The following is a 15,836-nucleotide window of genomic DNA, read 5'->3' on the forward strand; positions in this document are numbered from 1 at the left end:
AAAGTCCGAAATCTAAAATAGTCACTTTTGCCCAAACAATTGCAAGGGATACTAATGTAGTTGATTGAGTTCTAGTAATATATAGTTCATAATATAGTTACTTCCAACTTTTGCTAAATTAAATAATTCTTGAAATGTTTACATTTGAAAATTGTTTATTTGAAAATATGAGTTTCTTGTTGAAATGTTTGGAATTTTCAATATTTGAAGAATTTTTCACATTAATACCACCCATCTCTGTTGATTGTATGAACGCCAATACATACTGTAATTCAATAGACATCAACATAATTGTTTTAACAAAACCCGATTAGTCATCAGAAGAAAAAGAAGGTGAAATCTTGGCTAATCAGAAAATCAAAACAAGGATTTTCCAATGTCCTCACATTCTGACTATGATGTTATTTATGTATTATTGTCATTTTGTTCTTGGACTCGGACTTCTCTTAAACTGAGTTTTACTGTGCGTATTGTTGTGCGTTTGTTTTTTCTACATTGGCTAGAACTATAGGGGGAGGGTTGAGATCTCAAAAAACATGTTCAACCCCGCCGCATTTTTGCGCCGATCCCAAGTCAGGAGCCTCTGGCCTTTGTTAGTTTTGCATGATTTTTCATTTTAGTTTCTTGAGTATAATTCGGAGTTAAGTATGACGTCCATTATCACTGAACTAGTATACACATTTGTTTAGGGCCAGCTGAAGGACGCCTCCGGGTGTGGGGAATGGGGAATGTGTCAAAAAGACAACAACCCGACCACAGAACAGATAACAGCAACAGGTCACCAACAGGTCTTCAATGCAGCGAGAAATTCCCGCACCCGGAGGCGTCCTTCAGCTGGCCCCTAAACAAATATATATACTAGTTCAGTGATAATGAATACTAGGCAAACTTTTCAATTGTGAGATGAAAAGGGAACAATGAGGATTAAAACATCTGAATCATTATATTTAAAAACTTTATACCATGGGCTATAATTTGATACTAGTTTGAACATTAGTGAACCTGTACATTTTGGGAAAATTCAGTAAGCGTATGCTGTTGTATTAATTCCCCATGTTATCTTATGTCGGCCATACTGGATTTTTTTCATGACATATTCAAAAATGTTTATAAGTATCATAACTAACTACATGTATGTGTGAAGTTATATGTTTTTACTTTAAAGTCATAAATTATATTGATTTCCTCAGGACAAGTACAGCTGACATCAGATTAATCGTTTACATGTAAACTGCAGTATATTGTATTTTCAAATTAATATAACATAATTCATTTACATAAATATGATGCAATATTATTCGTATAAAAATGTAAAAAGCTACCTTTATATATAATAAAAAAGGTAAATAGAATCACACTAAAGCATTTCTAAAATATGTCTTAAAAAAAAATGTAAATCAAGATGATCACTTAAGCGCTGACAGTAATTTCACAAGATCCTTCCACCATTGCTAATTCTCTTGAATTAAATGCAACGACTAACTCTTTTACTCCAACCTTGCGCGGAAGGAACTCAATGGTTGTCATAAACGTCTGTTTGCTTTCTACAATGCTGAAATACGAAATTATTATTCAATTAACCTCAGTTACCAGACCATATGATTTTTTGAAAATATATTTTATGAAATATGCCTTCAGCATGTTCAGCTTAAACATTTGTTAAAGAAGATAATATACGAATGTCTAAAACAAATGGGTTCTGTTACCGAAATTAAAGAATATTTTATCCTCATGTTGATTAAAACTGTTCGTCACAAAGGGCACCTTCCAGCGGTTGCCGTTATGGGTGCTTTCTTTGATTGTTTTTCGTTTATTTGTTGTAGTAAAAAACAGGCGGTTGCTGTTAAATAATATCAAATTTTATCAGCCCGAAGATTTTTTTATAATTTACTTTATGTTTTGCGCTTGCATATTGTTGAAGGCCGAATTATAAACTGGTACCGAAATTGCTAACGTCTTTGTCCTTTGGTATTAGATGGCTGGTTGTCACATTATCATACCACATATCATTATTGTTAGATAGGTTATCAGTATAAACATGATAAATGTATGATACGGATTTCAGTCTAAATGACACTTATTTCTTAGCATTCTTCAATTTTTATCATGAGCAAAAGTTTAAAAATTAACAATTAATTTTTGAGAACATTCAAATCAACCTGAAACGGCCACTTAAATATCATCAAATGGCCTAAAGTGACCAGCCAAACCCGTCTAAGCCAAACTTGTAACTTGATTGTACCGCTTTTACAGGTGACTTTAATTGTAATTTGAATATAAATCTCTTAGGTCTAACACGTTGCATCGTCTCTAACCAATCATTGACTATAACTATGGTTTTAACAACTGCATATAGCTGCAACTTCATATTTACATGTATAAATCCAACTTCAAATGTAATGCACTTCATAAATCATACCTTTGTTTTAGCACACTAGGTTCCTGTAGCCCTGGCCCTTCCACCGTTAACGTACAATGTGTCAGAGTACATGGTAATGGATTTGTAAAGGAAACATTTGCTTTGATTAGTTGTCCAATCTTCCCAGTAGCTGGTGCCTGGTGGACAACAGGTTTTCAAATTAAAAAATGATAATTTGACATAATTAGATAGTTAAGCATGGTACTTTGTACTTGACGTATAAATTATTTCCAAACCATGAAGGGTACATAACACATAAGGGAGTTAATTCTTCAAAACTCAGCTGAACGTTTTAATCATAGTACATATGCAATATCAAAATAAGTGTTTGTCAAACTGCTATATATTCTAATAAAAATATTCCTTTAAATTGTGTAGTTATAATAGATAGTAAAACGCTTTACAACAGATTTCGCATTTGTCTTATAAATAAAACGCATCAAATACGTTAATTTCTTCTAAAAAAAAACATGTTATAAAAGAAAATAAATGCCAGTGGAATGATTGGCATTCGTACGACCTGATTAACAATGCGCAATAATTACCGTACTGTCTCGTGATCACAATTTATATGGCTTCATAACATGTTAAAATTTTCAGGTACTGACAGGAAATAGCTTAAACATTACAGAAATGGAAATAGAGTCAAAGAAAACTGACACAAAGACAGTTTCATATTAAATATCTTATGAATATGCAATGTATAATTTGATGAACAACTTGTATACCTTGATTAAAATGTCAGGTTTGAGTAAACGAAATGTGTCTTGATGGACGTATGTATGTTTGGTCTCCAAAACTCTACACATGCATGACATTTTCATATGACACTGTTCTACTAGTTGAGGGAGGTACTCATTAAATGTCACCTTCACGCTGATCACTTTCTCTATGTACAAAACATTTTATCTATAATTAGGTTTACATATACAACAAAAGTATTTCATGGCTTTTATATATCTCCTAGAGGTTTTGGTTAAATTAGAATACATAAATGCATGCAACAAAGACTGAGAAAACAATAAACGTCAAAGTGATAGGCATGATCAACGCTAATATTATTGAAATTTATGAAAAACAAAACGAAACACAGAAAAAAAGTATGAAAATTCAAACCAAATAAAACAAAAACAACAGACGATGTACAAGTATTTTATGTATTAAGAATCTGAATTCATGTATATTGCAAAATAGCCAAATGTATCGCCCTTTCTGATTAAACTGAACATTCTCATTGGCATAGAATAAACAAAACAATGGTATTGATATTTACAGACCGATTAACTGGTTACATTTAATTCATAATTAATATTAAATGCACATTTTAAAGTTTTTGATGGGTATTTATAAACGTCATCGAAGTCGAGAAATTTTGCAATGCAGAGATAGTTCAATTGAATTCCAAACATTGATTATACAATAAGTTTTGTTTCAAAAAGTTGCAAAGAGAAAAACTATCACAAGAAGTTCATGGATAATTACATATAAGGAAATGGCATACCATGCGGAAAAGAGTAAGACAAATACAGTTAACTTATCAAAGAGTTAAATACATATAGGAAACTATATGAAAACATAATGCCTGAAAAATTGTTGACAAACAAGTTTACTTGTAACATACCAGATACCAGACAAGACTAAAGATAATTAAATACTTGCCTGATGTTGCCTGAACGTTTTCTGCGTTAAGCTCTACAGTCTTGATTTTGTTTGCTGGAACACCGGTATAGTGTATGCTGCTCGTGCTGATACAACCGGAGATAGTGCGTTCTTCTTTACTTGTATTCTTTATTTTCAATAAGATTTCAAAATCATTTCCAAAAGGAACTGTCTCTTTGTCAACCAGCTCAAATTCTACGTCCTGTGTTTATAATTTTAATCTAAAAGTCAACTTTTGTAGGTTTCTTAAATTTTCGGCTGAACAGGGTTTTTCATTTTTCTCAAAGAATTTAAAGCAATATTTTCATATAAAACCTAATACGCGATAAAACCAGGTTCAATCCACCATTTGAAAATGTCTGTACCAAGTCAGGAATATGACAGTTGTTGTCCATTCGTTTGATCATGCATTTTGTTTTGTCCATTTGATTGGGGACTTTCAGTCTTGAAATTTCCTCGGAGTTCAGTATATTTTTGATTTTACTGTTTTCATAACGTCTATGTCAAATCGTGGCATTCTTTGTATGGAAATTGGTGCGTACAATGAAGATGTTTAACCTGTTGATGCTACTAGTCTCACTTCATTCGCAATTATTGTGATCCTTATTTTCATTTATCTCGTGTGTTTACATGTATACGATGATTGCAAGATATTTTTAATGGCATATTGTCATACTAGTAATACCCTTAAATGATTATAGATTAGAACAAGAACATATGTTATTGATACGGGAACGTATTTCAGTTTGAGGGAATAAAATTGAAAATTTATGGAATGAAAATCGTACATAGGGGCATAAATAACATTAACCATCATCAACCAATAAGAAGAAACACAAATATATATTCTTGTTCGCGTTTGATATTTGGACTGAACGATCTCATTAGCATAAAATAAAAAAAAACAATGGTAATCAATTGAGTGTAAGTGATTGATATAACAAGGAGACGGTAATTCTTTAACATATAATAATGAACATTTACCGATTTTCTGCCTTCATCATACAGTCCTTTCTTTGTTGAGTTCTGATTTGCCTGCAAAACAGCTGATCTTTCTTCGTTAGATCCTATAGTTATGAAAGAAGATTATTGTAGTACTATGATGATGAAGTGTTTGACGACCTTGACTGTCTATACAGCACTCGCACGTTCGGTTGTATTACTACGCCTATAACATTCCAATTTACAGCACTAATAGTAACATCTTTATAACATTTTCTATTACAATGTCGTACAAACTAAACAAAAAGAATGTTTGCTTTGTGGTTTTAATGCATTTTAAAAGCCAGATTGATCCATGAAAGCGCTATTTTTAACGGAAGGAATGACGCCAACCAAATTCAAACTTGATCTGTGTTTTGTGGTAATATGCATTCTGTATTAATTTCATACCAATTGGTTGAGGCAAACTAAAGTAAGAGAATGGAAACTTATTTTTGGAGGTACGCCCAGACGGACGTACAGACAGAAGGGTAACCCTTATCATTACCCCTCTGCTGCGGCAATGGGAATACAAATATAAAATGTGTGAATGTAAACATAACTTAGACAAACATGACATAGTTATCATTATTCACAAATTCACCAGACAAACGACCACGCCTACGTGTACTAATCAGCACACATATATACATGTAGGCAATACATTTGTGTGTTTACCTTCTTCGTATTTGTACATTCGAGTTACGTCTTCTCTTTGTATGTCATAACAGAAATGCTCGATGGAGCCTGATTGTCCTTTTGGTAGTTTGGTACTGATTCGCATTCCAACACTTAAAAGAAAAATCCATCAAATAATCAAATAAATATCAACAACAAAGTTACCCAAATCAATCTAAAATCTATTTGAATTCAATAATATAAACTGTCATAACTTTTGACTCTGCTTCATAATTACTTTTGTATTTAATGATTTATTTTTATTTTCTGTAGTTCAGAAATTAAAATTAGAGAAAAATCAGTCATAGTTATTCGTATAAATGGTTTACAAATGCTCATTAAACTTATCGGAAACGTTCGAATAGGTTATAATTATAAAGAATACAGAAGTTCGACAACATATTGCCTTACAAATTCTATTTGAAATTTCAGTTTTAAAAGACTAATAATACTTAAAATAATGATCTCACAAATTAGCTGTTCAAATATTTAATTTCTTTTCGTTTGATAATACGTACTAACCTACGTCTTTCCACACCAACATTATGGGTTTCATCAACTTCATTTAATTCCCAATTGACCCGATCGGCATTAACTTCAGCAAAAATAAACGGTGTATCATATGGCATGTTTACCTCTCCCCGTCTGATAGCCTCTAAAGACGCAGGACCACAACAATATACACCTACAATTATTGCACAATATACTTGTGAAATAGACAGTAAATTGTTGTACGGGATACACATCCAATAGCAATAACAACAGTTAAACTCAGTTGGTAAAAGATTGACATTGTTGCATTGTTGATTACATGTAAACAACTTCAAGATTGGCGCAGTAGAAAATGGAGCCAATCCTGCTGTTCATGTTTGTTCGTTTGTATAAAATAGATAAGCCTTTAAAGAAATGCTTAGAAGCTAACAGAACGTGAGTAAATCTATAGTTAACACAAGGTCTGGCAATACGTCATTGGAATGATATTGCAATACACATCTGAGGTCACGCAGGTTCATGCAACACTCGTTAACAGCAATACACAATCGTAGGCCGTCAGTGGGCATTGCTTTAAAGCGATATTTGTATAGTATAAAGATAAAAATGTTGGCCTGTAAATATATAAGACACCCTATTGCAGGATAAAAACCAACACTCACAGAACTTATCATTGTTCTTATGAAAATAAGAATGTGTCAGTGTGTATGTCATGTGCACGCAGTAAGATTATGATTAACTTATGTAAGTATATACTATACTTAAAATACTTTCCATAATTAAGTGAAATTTTTCGGATAAACATGTCTTTTAACAAAAGAAAATAAACCTTACCGTCACTGGCTTCTTGTGGTGTGGCATCTATTGCCTGCCACCCACCGTATCCAGACGGTAAATCTGGTCTAGCCATCCATACATCATTCCACACGTGGAAATTCCTGTAGGATATTCAAACGCATAATTAATAAAGCATTAAGTTCTTCCAAGTACAACCGCTGGCAAGTATATCAATGTTGAATGATATCCACACCTATCATTGATTTATTGTTCTATATATTAAGTAAACGTCCAGTGGCAAGCAATGTGCAGGGCGAGAACGTGTCAACACATGTAACACAACACATGGTTATTTGGAATAGTAGTTTATTAAAGACCAGTGTCCATAACGGACGGTCTCCCCCTCATACAGTAAAATACATAAGTATATATACAGAATATAAACAGTGTCAAGGTTTCTATTAATTTGATCATTATAGTTTTAATTCTAAAGAAACAGGGATGAATATCTATTAAGTTGACTCTAATTGACATGTTTTGACCAACCTGGAAATTGATGTTTGAAGAATACACGTATGTCCAGTGTTTTTGCTAATTGCTATTGCAAACTGTCACCACCTGGTCTGCATGTAAACATATTATATGCAACGTAGCGGTCAATTGAACAACCTTTTACAAGGTCATAATTTTCTTAATGGATATTCCCCTGTATTTATTTTTTTTCAATTTAATAAACATTTTGAGAATATATAATCATCAATATAAATATAACTATATATATTTATATATTTTTTAAGCCCATCATATTGTCACATTTACTATAGTTCAGCTGTTGTCGTTAGTTCATGTCCGTCATAGTTCAGCGGTTGTCGTTAGTTCATGTTCGTCGTAGTTGAGCAGTTGTCGTTAGTTCATCATGTCCGTCATAGTTCAGCGGTTGTCGTTAGTTCATGTCCGTTATAGTTCAGCGGTTGTCGTTAGTTCATGTCCGTCATATTTAGCGGTTGTCGTTAGTTAATGTCCGTCATATTTTAGCGGTTGTCGTTAGTTCATGTCCGTCATAGTTCAGCGGTTGTCGTTAGTTCATGTCCGTCATAGTTCTGCGGTTTTCGTTAATTAAGCTCATGTCCGTCATATGTGTTGGATTTATTTGTTAATTGTTTTGTCAATAATTAGGACGTTAGTTTTCTCAATTGCTTTGTTTTGTATTTTTCATGCCGGGGCTACTTATAGCCGACCACACAGTACTAATATATATGTTTTTCATCATTGTTGAAGGCCGTACAGTTGCCTATAGTTGCTTACATATGTTTTAACTATTTTGGATGTTTCTCTCGTTGGAAATCATATCACATCTCCTTATCTTTTTATAATCCGAGTTAAATATCACTGTTTGCTGTTTTACTTTTCTTACCATACTGAATCGCTGTTCAACTCTTCGATTGGTTCTCCTGATTCTGACCAAAAACTATCAATTGAAATCGATCCATCACAATCATGAGCAGATGCAAAGTTTGTTACACTTCTGGCAGGAATTCCAAGAGCTCTACAAACTTAATAATAAATGAAATACATGCTAAAATGCTTGTTTTGAAATTTTAATTTTTCGAGGTTTTTTTCAATATCTGTGTACCACAAAAGATTGATTTTAGATTCATCAGTTATCATCTTATTTTAATATGGATTAAATGTACTAGTCTTAAATGGGATTTATTATAAACAAATCGTTATGAAAATTAATGAAATTCATAAGATATTTGATTTATTTTTTCAAGATATTTCATAAATTTTATACTAAAAATGGAAATGGGGAATGTGTCAGAGACAACAACCCCCGAAGGCCACCGATGTGTTTCAATACAGCGAGAAACTCCGGCCCGCACCCGGAGGCGTACTTCAGCTAGCCCCTTAACAAAAATGTATTTTAGTTCAGGGAAAATGGACGTCATACTAAACTCCGAAATATAAAAAAGCAACTTAAATTAAATATCATACAAGACTAACACAGACCAGAGGATCCCGACTTGGGACAGGCAAAATTCGGCGGAGTTAAGCATGTTTTTTAAGATCTCAACCTTCCCCCTATACCTTTTGCCAATGTAGATCAGAATAATACACAGCAATACGTACAGTAAAGCTCAGTTAAAAAGAAATCCGAGTCAGATGTCAGAATAGGTAACAATAGAAACTAAACAAAATGAGAATGATACATAAATTAACAAAGGACTACTATCAGTTACTGACATGCCATCTCTACATAATATATAGTAACTTCGTGTATATCCCTTCTTAATAAGTCAGTTTAATGGTTTTGTTAGCTTTTTAGGTGAATGCCGACATGTTTGTACTTTGTAAAGAATATTATCATAAAAGATTGGATTTGAAACACCTGAACGTATATGATTTATATTTACGAATTATGTCCTTATACCGATGACATAATTAAGTAAAATGTTTAAACTAGTTAGTGATATCGAAAACTCTGGTGAAATAATTTTTCCGGAATGCATCAATTGCTTTCGCTTACATTTTTTACGTTGTTACATACACGAGCGAATCGTACAAGTTGAGATATAAAAACACTATAGGATGGTGACAAGGGAACGTCATGGACAATTACATGTAACAATAGGAAATGAAAAGTTATCTCTGTTATCATAAATTTGGTGATAAGCTTCCCGTTAAGGATATAAATATTATAACTGAAGGAACTTCCTAAGCAAAATAAAATAAAAGGTTCGGGTGGTTGTTTTCGAGATATTAGCCATTGAACATTTGGCGGGGGGAAATTCTCTTTAACTTTTTCGTACACTGAACATTCGCATCCTTTTTCATTTAAAGAATATGAAAAAATAACAAAAATTCTATAAACTAATAATAAAATTATGATAAGAAAAGTATATCTTAGTGGAAAACAAATTTTGATTGCAGTTCATGAAAAAACTCAGAGGATTCCGAATAGCTGGTAAAAAATCATAAACAATAGGACTGAACACTCTAAAGTTTGTACACAGGTACAGAGCAGAAAACGGTTTGAATGGTTAACTCTGGTGATGGTTATTTTCTAATATACAATGACATCTTATTTGAAATTTTGTCGATAAACTGGACAGGGTAAAACTTTTCTCATGGCAAGTATTTCTTTATTTGAAACAAATATAAATTCTTCACAAATTTTTGAAATCCATCAAAGTAAGCTTCTCCTTAAAGAACATTTTGTATCCACAGTTACCCACTGTCCACACAGCAGGGAACACATGTTTTTTTTCAATATACTTACGTGTTGTTAACACTCCTGAGAATACCCAACATTGACCAAAGCGTACAGGTTGTTTCGTCTTGAAATATTCGTTTAAAATAGCCACACTTCCAACCCAGTCTAATGGAGATTTCCCTCCATGATAGCTACCAGACCAATTACCAACTAAAACTCCTTTATCATCTTGCGAGTTGGTCTAAAATTCATGTCATAATACGTATTGAATGCATCAAAAATGTTTACTTGAGACCATACAAATATTTTTGAGTGAAGAATTAAAATAAGCGCTTCGTGTGCGGGGATTTGTTTTTGTTAACAATTAGGTGTATATATCAGAGCTTAGGTGGTCTCTGTTATTCAAAACCTGTCACAGTTGGGGCAATCAAACTCACTTCAATATCTAAAACTCTAACTACAAAATGTACAGTGACCTTTTTAAAATGTCGTTTCTGAATGATAATAACTGATTCGAATTAGTTGACGTAGATTTTATAGTTTAAACGTTTAAACAAAACACTATTATTTTTTTCGAGGCAATTGACATTTACAAATTTATTAAACCTTTCTTTAATTTGATGTCATCGACATGTTATTTTACATATGGAAAAGGGTAACCGTGTTTCTTTCTATAACTTCTGTTTCTGTTTCAATTATTAATCAAGGTGTTGGTTGCTTTAATAAAAATGATAGGTCCTGTTGAAGCCAACTATATAGTTCCGGTTTTGCTGATGGTAAAGGCTGTATGTTGACCTGTAGTTGTAACATCTATTTCCTTCCGTCTCCGGCGATCATACTGCATTTTATTAATATTTACCGAACAGAAAGAAACATATCTAACATATACACACTGTTTAAAGTGAGATTATGTTATTTTCATAGAAGTAACGTAACGTCAGTAACGTGAGAAGAAGCGGTATACCAATAACTACACTAGACCTATTAAAAGTGCACAAAATACATTTATACAATAGAAATACAGGGATTCGGAAACAAGAAGAATAACTTATATAAACCATCTCCCTTAACCTATTAGAAGTATTAAATGTAAAATACATTCTAAATTGAGATTGAACATACATGTGTATATGTATTAATCATTTAAATTGTAATAGTCTCTGGTAGACGACGGCCGTAAATACAATCGTGTATAAAAAAATTAAAATAAGATGTTGCATGATTGCGAATCGCACAACTCTCCAGTACAAGAGAGCAAATGACAAAGACATTACCAACTATGGTCACTATACGGCCTTCAATAATGAGAATAACCATTACTGCATAGTCCGTGATATTACAAATGTAAAACAATTCAAACGAGAAAACTAACGGTCTGATGAAAGAACTAAATAATGACCGAAAGAAAAATATGATAAACAATAACAAACGACAACCACTGAATTAATGGCCTTTAACTAGGGACGACAGGCACATACAGAATGTGGCGGGGTTAAACCTGGGACGTGGTTTTACATTTCAACCTAATAAAAACTGTAATAATCAGTTGAAAAGGACTTAACTTATCAGACTGACACAAGGGAGAAATGCATCTGACAAAAACATTGAGTATATGGTTATATATGTACAAATGCGTGATAGTCCGAACTCTTAGTTATCTATGTAGCGTGTGTTTAATAAGTTATGTTGCTAGGGTTCTCTATTGACACATTATACAAATGTATACGGTTACATTTTCTTATTTATATATAATAGCCGATAAACATTTTTTTTTTAAATCTTTAAAATTATAACAGCAACATAACTTACAATTGCTGACAATTTTCTGGCAACTTTAACTGGATCTCCTCTTACGGTCCATGCTAACTTGTTCCGATCTAGTAGGCACATGGCACAGTCAAGGATGTTTTCCTCAAACTACAATGTGAGGGCAATTTATACAAATCAAAATATATATAATATAAATCAAAGTTGTAGATTATTATGTCTTTTCGTATCAATTTCTAACTGAGATCATCCCTAGTTTTTGGTGGGGTTTGTGTTGCTTATTCTTTTGGTTTCTATGTTGTATCATGTGTACTATTGTTTGTCTGTTTGTCATTTTCATTTTTAGCCATGGCGTTGTCAGTTTATTTTCGATTTAAGACTTTGACTGTCCCTCTGGTATCTTTCGTCCCTCCTTTCTATTTTGCAGATATTTGCTTAGCATATATTTAAACTTTAAATGGAAAGATATTGAAGTTTCAAATTTTATCAAGGTCCGCATTGTTCTGTTAAGTCTATTTGTTCTGTTAAGTCTATAAAAAGAATGACTAATTGCATACATTTTCATTCAATTATGTTCCTTGAAAGTTCGAAGTACAAAATAAAGTTATGATTATATTTAGATACGTAAAGCATCGTTAAATTTCAAAAATTATCAGCTAACCATGTAAAAAAATCAATATAAAAATCCTTCAATTTTAAAAATGATGGAAAACAAAGAAAAGTTAACTTTGACTTATCAAAAATATCACGCATTTCCCGCTAAAACTGAAAATAAGCTGCTGCAAACAAAAGGGTGCAAAGTTGATTAATTGATTGACTGGTCGTTGTCTGCTTAACAGTATGTGATACTAATCTGTAAATATTCCATTCACACTATACAGGTCTACAATATATTAACAGTGAAAAGGTAGGTCGACAACGGGGTTAAAGGGCTTGAAATATAGACTGTAATTTGAAACAGACTACATGTTTATAGGGAAAACAACTTTTGCTTTGAAACAGACAACAATAAACAGACACACATACGTGTCTAGACTACTGAAAAAGAAATTATTTATAATTGGTGTTTTCTGCAGAGGTCCACTATTTCCTGTTTATTGTGTTGTTAGATGTTTACTTGCACTTATCATTAACTCTTCCGTTACATGAATCGATCTTTATTCTAGGGTTAATTTAACCGTATAATGAAATTTAAAAATCAATCAGTCAACTGAAAGAAAGTACATGTTAAATGTTTTGCCTTATGATATATTTTTTTTGCATAAATAAAGAATTATAATAAATGTTTTGTTTAATTTCTTTGAAGAATTTTCTTATATATTCTATTGTTTTATATTAATTTTACCTGGCCAAAGTTCCATTTTTTGCCATTGATTTGTTTTCTATTTCCAGTATATATTTTCCCTGTGTCGTTCAAAATATACTCGTCCAACAACTGTTTGTCAGGTTGGTATACTTGATCATCTTGAAAATTAATCAATGTTCAAAGTTAAGTATACCATTGCTACATGAGTAAGCGTTCAAAATACAGAATAGATTAATGCTTGCATTTCTTTTCCAAATGATCTGGGTGTTTTGATATCACAAATAGTAGTCATGTCTTGGACTGTTAGAAGGGATTTGACAATGGTGATTGGAGTATTTATTAGTCTGCAGCTAATAAAAGTTGAGTAAAAAGCTCCATTTCGGAGCACATGAGATCACCCCCAGTTTTTTGACGGGGGTTCGTGTTGTTTAGTCTTAAGTTTTCTATGTTGTGTCTTATGTATTATTATTTGAATGTCTGTTTGTTTGTCTTTCTTTTTTTTTGCCATGACGTTGTCAGTTTTTTTTCGATCTATAAGTTTGACTGTTCCTCGGTTTATATCTTTCGCCCCTCAATTTACATACTAGTACCTATAAATTAGTTATATTTACGTATGTATTTATTTGTTTTTTGGTGGTCCGTATATTTGCTGGGTATATATTTTTTTTACTGGCAACAGTATAAGATTGTTATAATTACAAGTTGCAATTTGAACATTAGCAATTCTCTAGTTATGGTATCCTACCTTTGCACCATGGATTAAACAGGATATAAATTTCTTGATCATGGTTATACTCGAATATAACTTTCTTATTGTCAGCCTTTTGTATAGTTTCTACTTGGAGTTGCCAGATTCCAACGTAACAAGTAGGAGGCGTGTTTATCCTAACTGTAAGTTCTTTGTCCTCGTTTTTCATTATCCATGCTCCCCATTCTTTTTCCTCGTCTTTGTCGGACAGGATGAGTGTAACTCGAGTACCTTTTGGCGGCGATGGATCATCTCCTGTACGGTTATTTGTAGTGGTAAAAAATAAGCAATGCATAAAAGAATCCAACAATATAGTACATACCCTTTAACCGACAATAGGTACTGGAAATATAATAGGGAAAACAGATAATCAACTGTGTCCGATGGCAAAGTTAACTGAATTTTAAACTACAGACAAAAATCTGATATACACTATACCATAGCAACAATAGTGGTTTTGAATGACAATCGGGAACACTCTACAGTGTAACTATTGTATTTGTAGTGGTTGTAGCCGGTACTTATTATAAATAATGTAGTGTTCATTGCGATATTGCTATCAATTTTGTCCCAAGTTGCCGAGTATATTCCTGATGTTGGTTTAGCAAAATTTGTAAAGTACAGACCTTCTCATATATAGTCATGTATCAGTCGTTTTCGTTGTATGTGAGTAGAGGGAAACAGGGGTTGAAGGGAAGAGCAATGTCTTAACAAAAACATAAATAAAGAAATCTTTAATTACAGCAACATATAGAGGAAAACGATTATTTTAAAAAAAAAAAAACTATTGTTTTTTTTTATACTTAATTCATTAGAATCAAATATCTCTTCTGAAGCAGTTTTTCACGAAATTCAGAATTAAACAAAGTATATTTAAGAAACTATTTTTTCTTTCCCCCAATAGAATAATCAATTTTTTGTGTTTTATAACAGCAAACAACTTTGCTACATATTCAAACGTTTATTTTTATTTATATTAGAAAGGACATACGAGGGTAACCGTGTGGATGGTGGTTTACATAATAGAAAATGAATGGCAAAATATAAAGAATAGAAAAAGGGAAGAGAATAGATGATAATGAGGTGATAAGATATTAAGTATAAAGATTAAAGAAAAGTTGTATAAAAATAAAGAATTACAAAAATAAATGATCCCCATCCAGACTCTTATATATACGTTAATGAAACGGCTTTCAATATTTTATAGCTGACTATGCGGTATGGGCTTTGCTCATTATTGAAGGCCGTACGGTGACCTATAGTTGTTAATTTATGTGTCATTTTGGCCTATTGTGGAGAGTTGTTTCATTGGCAATCATACCACATTTTCTTTTTTATATTCAACATAAATCCGCGTCTACACACTGTATCAAGCATGGGGAAGCTCTTCATACCCCTATGACTATAAACTTCTGATATACTTCAACCCCTTAACTTTAAGCTATAATTAAAAACAATTAAAGTTGAGAAATGCACATGGACATGTGACGGATTTTAAGTATTGCTTTTTCTTTTCTTAAATTCGGTCTAACCATATTCAACGTGAATTCTATTAAATGAAAAACTTATAATAGATAACCGAGTTTATTTTGATGTAGTTTGTACACTTGATATTTGCAAATATTTACTTTTTTGTCTAGGTCAAAATTGTCAAGTATTTAAAAAAATTTAATATCATTTATCCTTCGTGTACCTGTATACTTTGGTATAAGACATGTTTGTTTAAACTTTTTAAACCTTTTTTATAACCTCTTCTTTAATTTGTAAATGTTTTGATAAATGCCTTATTCGTAAA

At 32.2% G+C, this 15,836-nt stretch overlaps 1 protein-coding gene across 1 annotated transcript in view; it reads right to left on the reverse strand.

Moving 5' to 3' along the window:
* Positions 1 to 1,227: 1,227 nt before the first annotated feature.
* Positions 1,228 to 15,836, reverse strand: part of LOC143080109 (hemocyte protein-glutamine gamma-glutamyltransferase-like) — a 31,287-nt gene continuing 16,678 nt past the window's right edge. Inside the window, exons 4-16 of the mRNA XM_076255789.1 lie at positions 14,039 to 14,296; positions 13,333 to 13,451; positions 12,030 to 12,137; positions 10,287 to 10,461; positions 8,421 to 8,559; positions 7,064 to 7,167; positions 6,260 to 6,422; positions 5,738 to 5,850; positions 5,063 to 5,145; positions 4,079 to 4,280; positions 3,148 to 3,308; positions 2,420 to 2,556; positions 1,228 to 1,552 (exon numbers count right to left, since the gene is read on the reverse strand). Coding sequence (XP_076111904.1) covers positions 1,411 to 1,552; positions 2,420 to 2,556; positions 3,148 to 3,308; positions 4,079 to 4,280; positions 5,063 to 5,145; positions 5,738 to 5,850; positions 6,260 to 6,422; positions 7,064 to 7,167; positions 8,421 to 8,559; positions 10,287 to 10,461; positions 12,030 to 12,137; positions 13,333 to 13,451; positions 14,039 to 14,296 — 1,904 coding nt within the window. The 3' untranslated portion in view covers positions 1,228 to 1,410. The remainder of the gene's footprint in view (positions 1,553 to 2,419; positions 2,557 to 3,147; positions 3,309 to 4,078; positions 4,281 to 5,062; positions 5,146 to 5,737; positions 5,851 to 6,259; positions 6,423 to 7,063; positions 7,168 to 8,420; positions 8,560 to 10,286; positions 10,462 to 12,029; positions 12,138 to 13,332; positions 13,452 to 14,038; positions 14,297 to 15,836) is intronic.

Source organism: Mytilus galloprovincialis, chromosome 6, assembly GCF_965363235.1.
Source record: "Mytilus galloprovincialis chromosome 6, xbMytGall1.hap1.1, whole genome shotgun sequence".
In the NCBI taxonomy this organism is placed as follows: domain Eukaryota; kingdom Metazoa; phylum Mollusca; class Bivalvia; order Mytilida; family Mytilidae; genus Mytilus; species Mytilus galloprovincialis.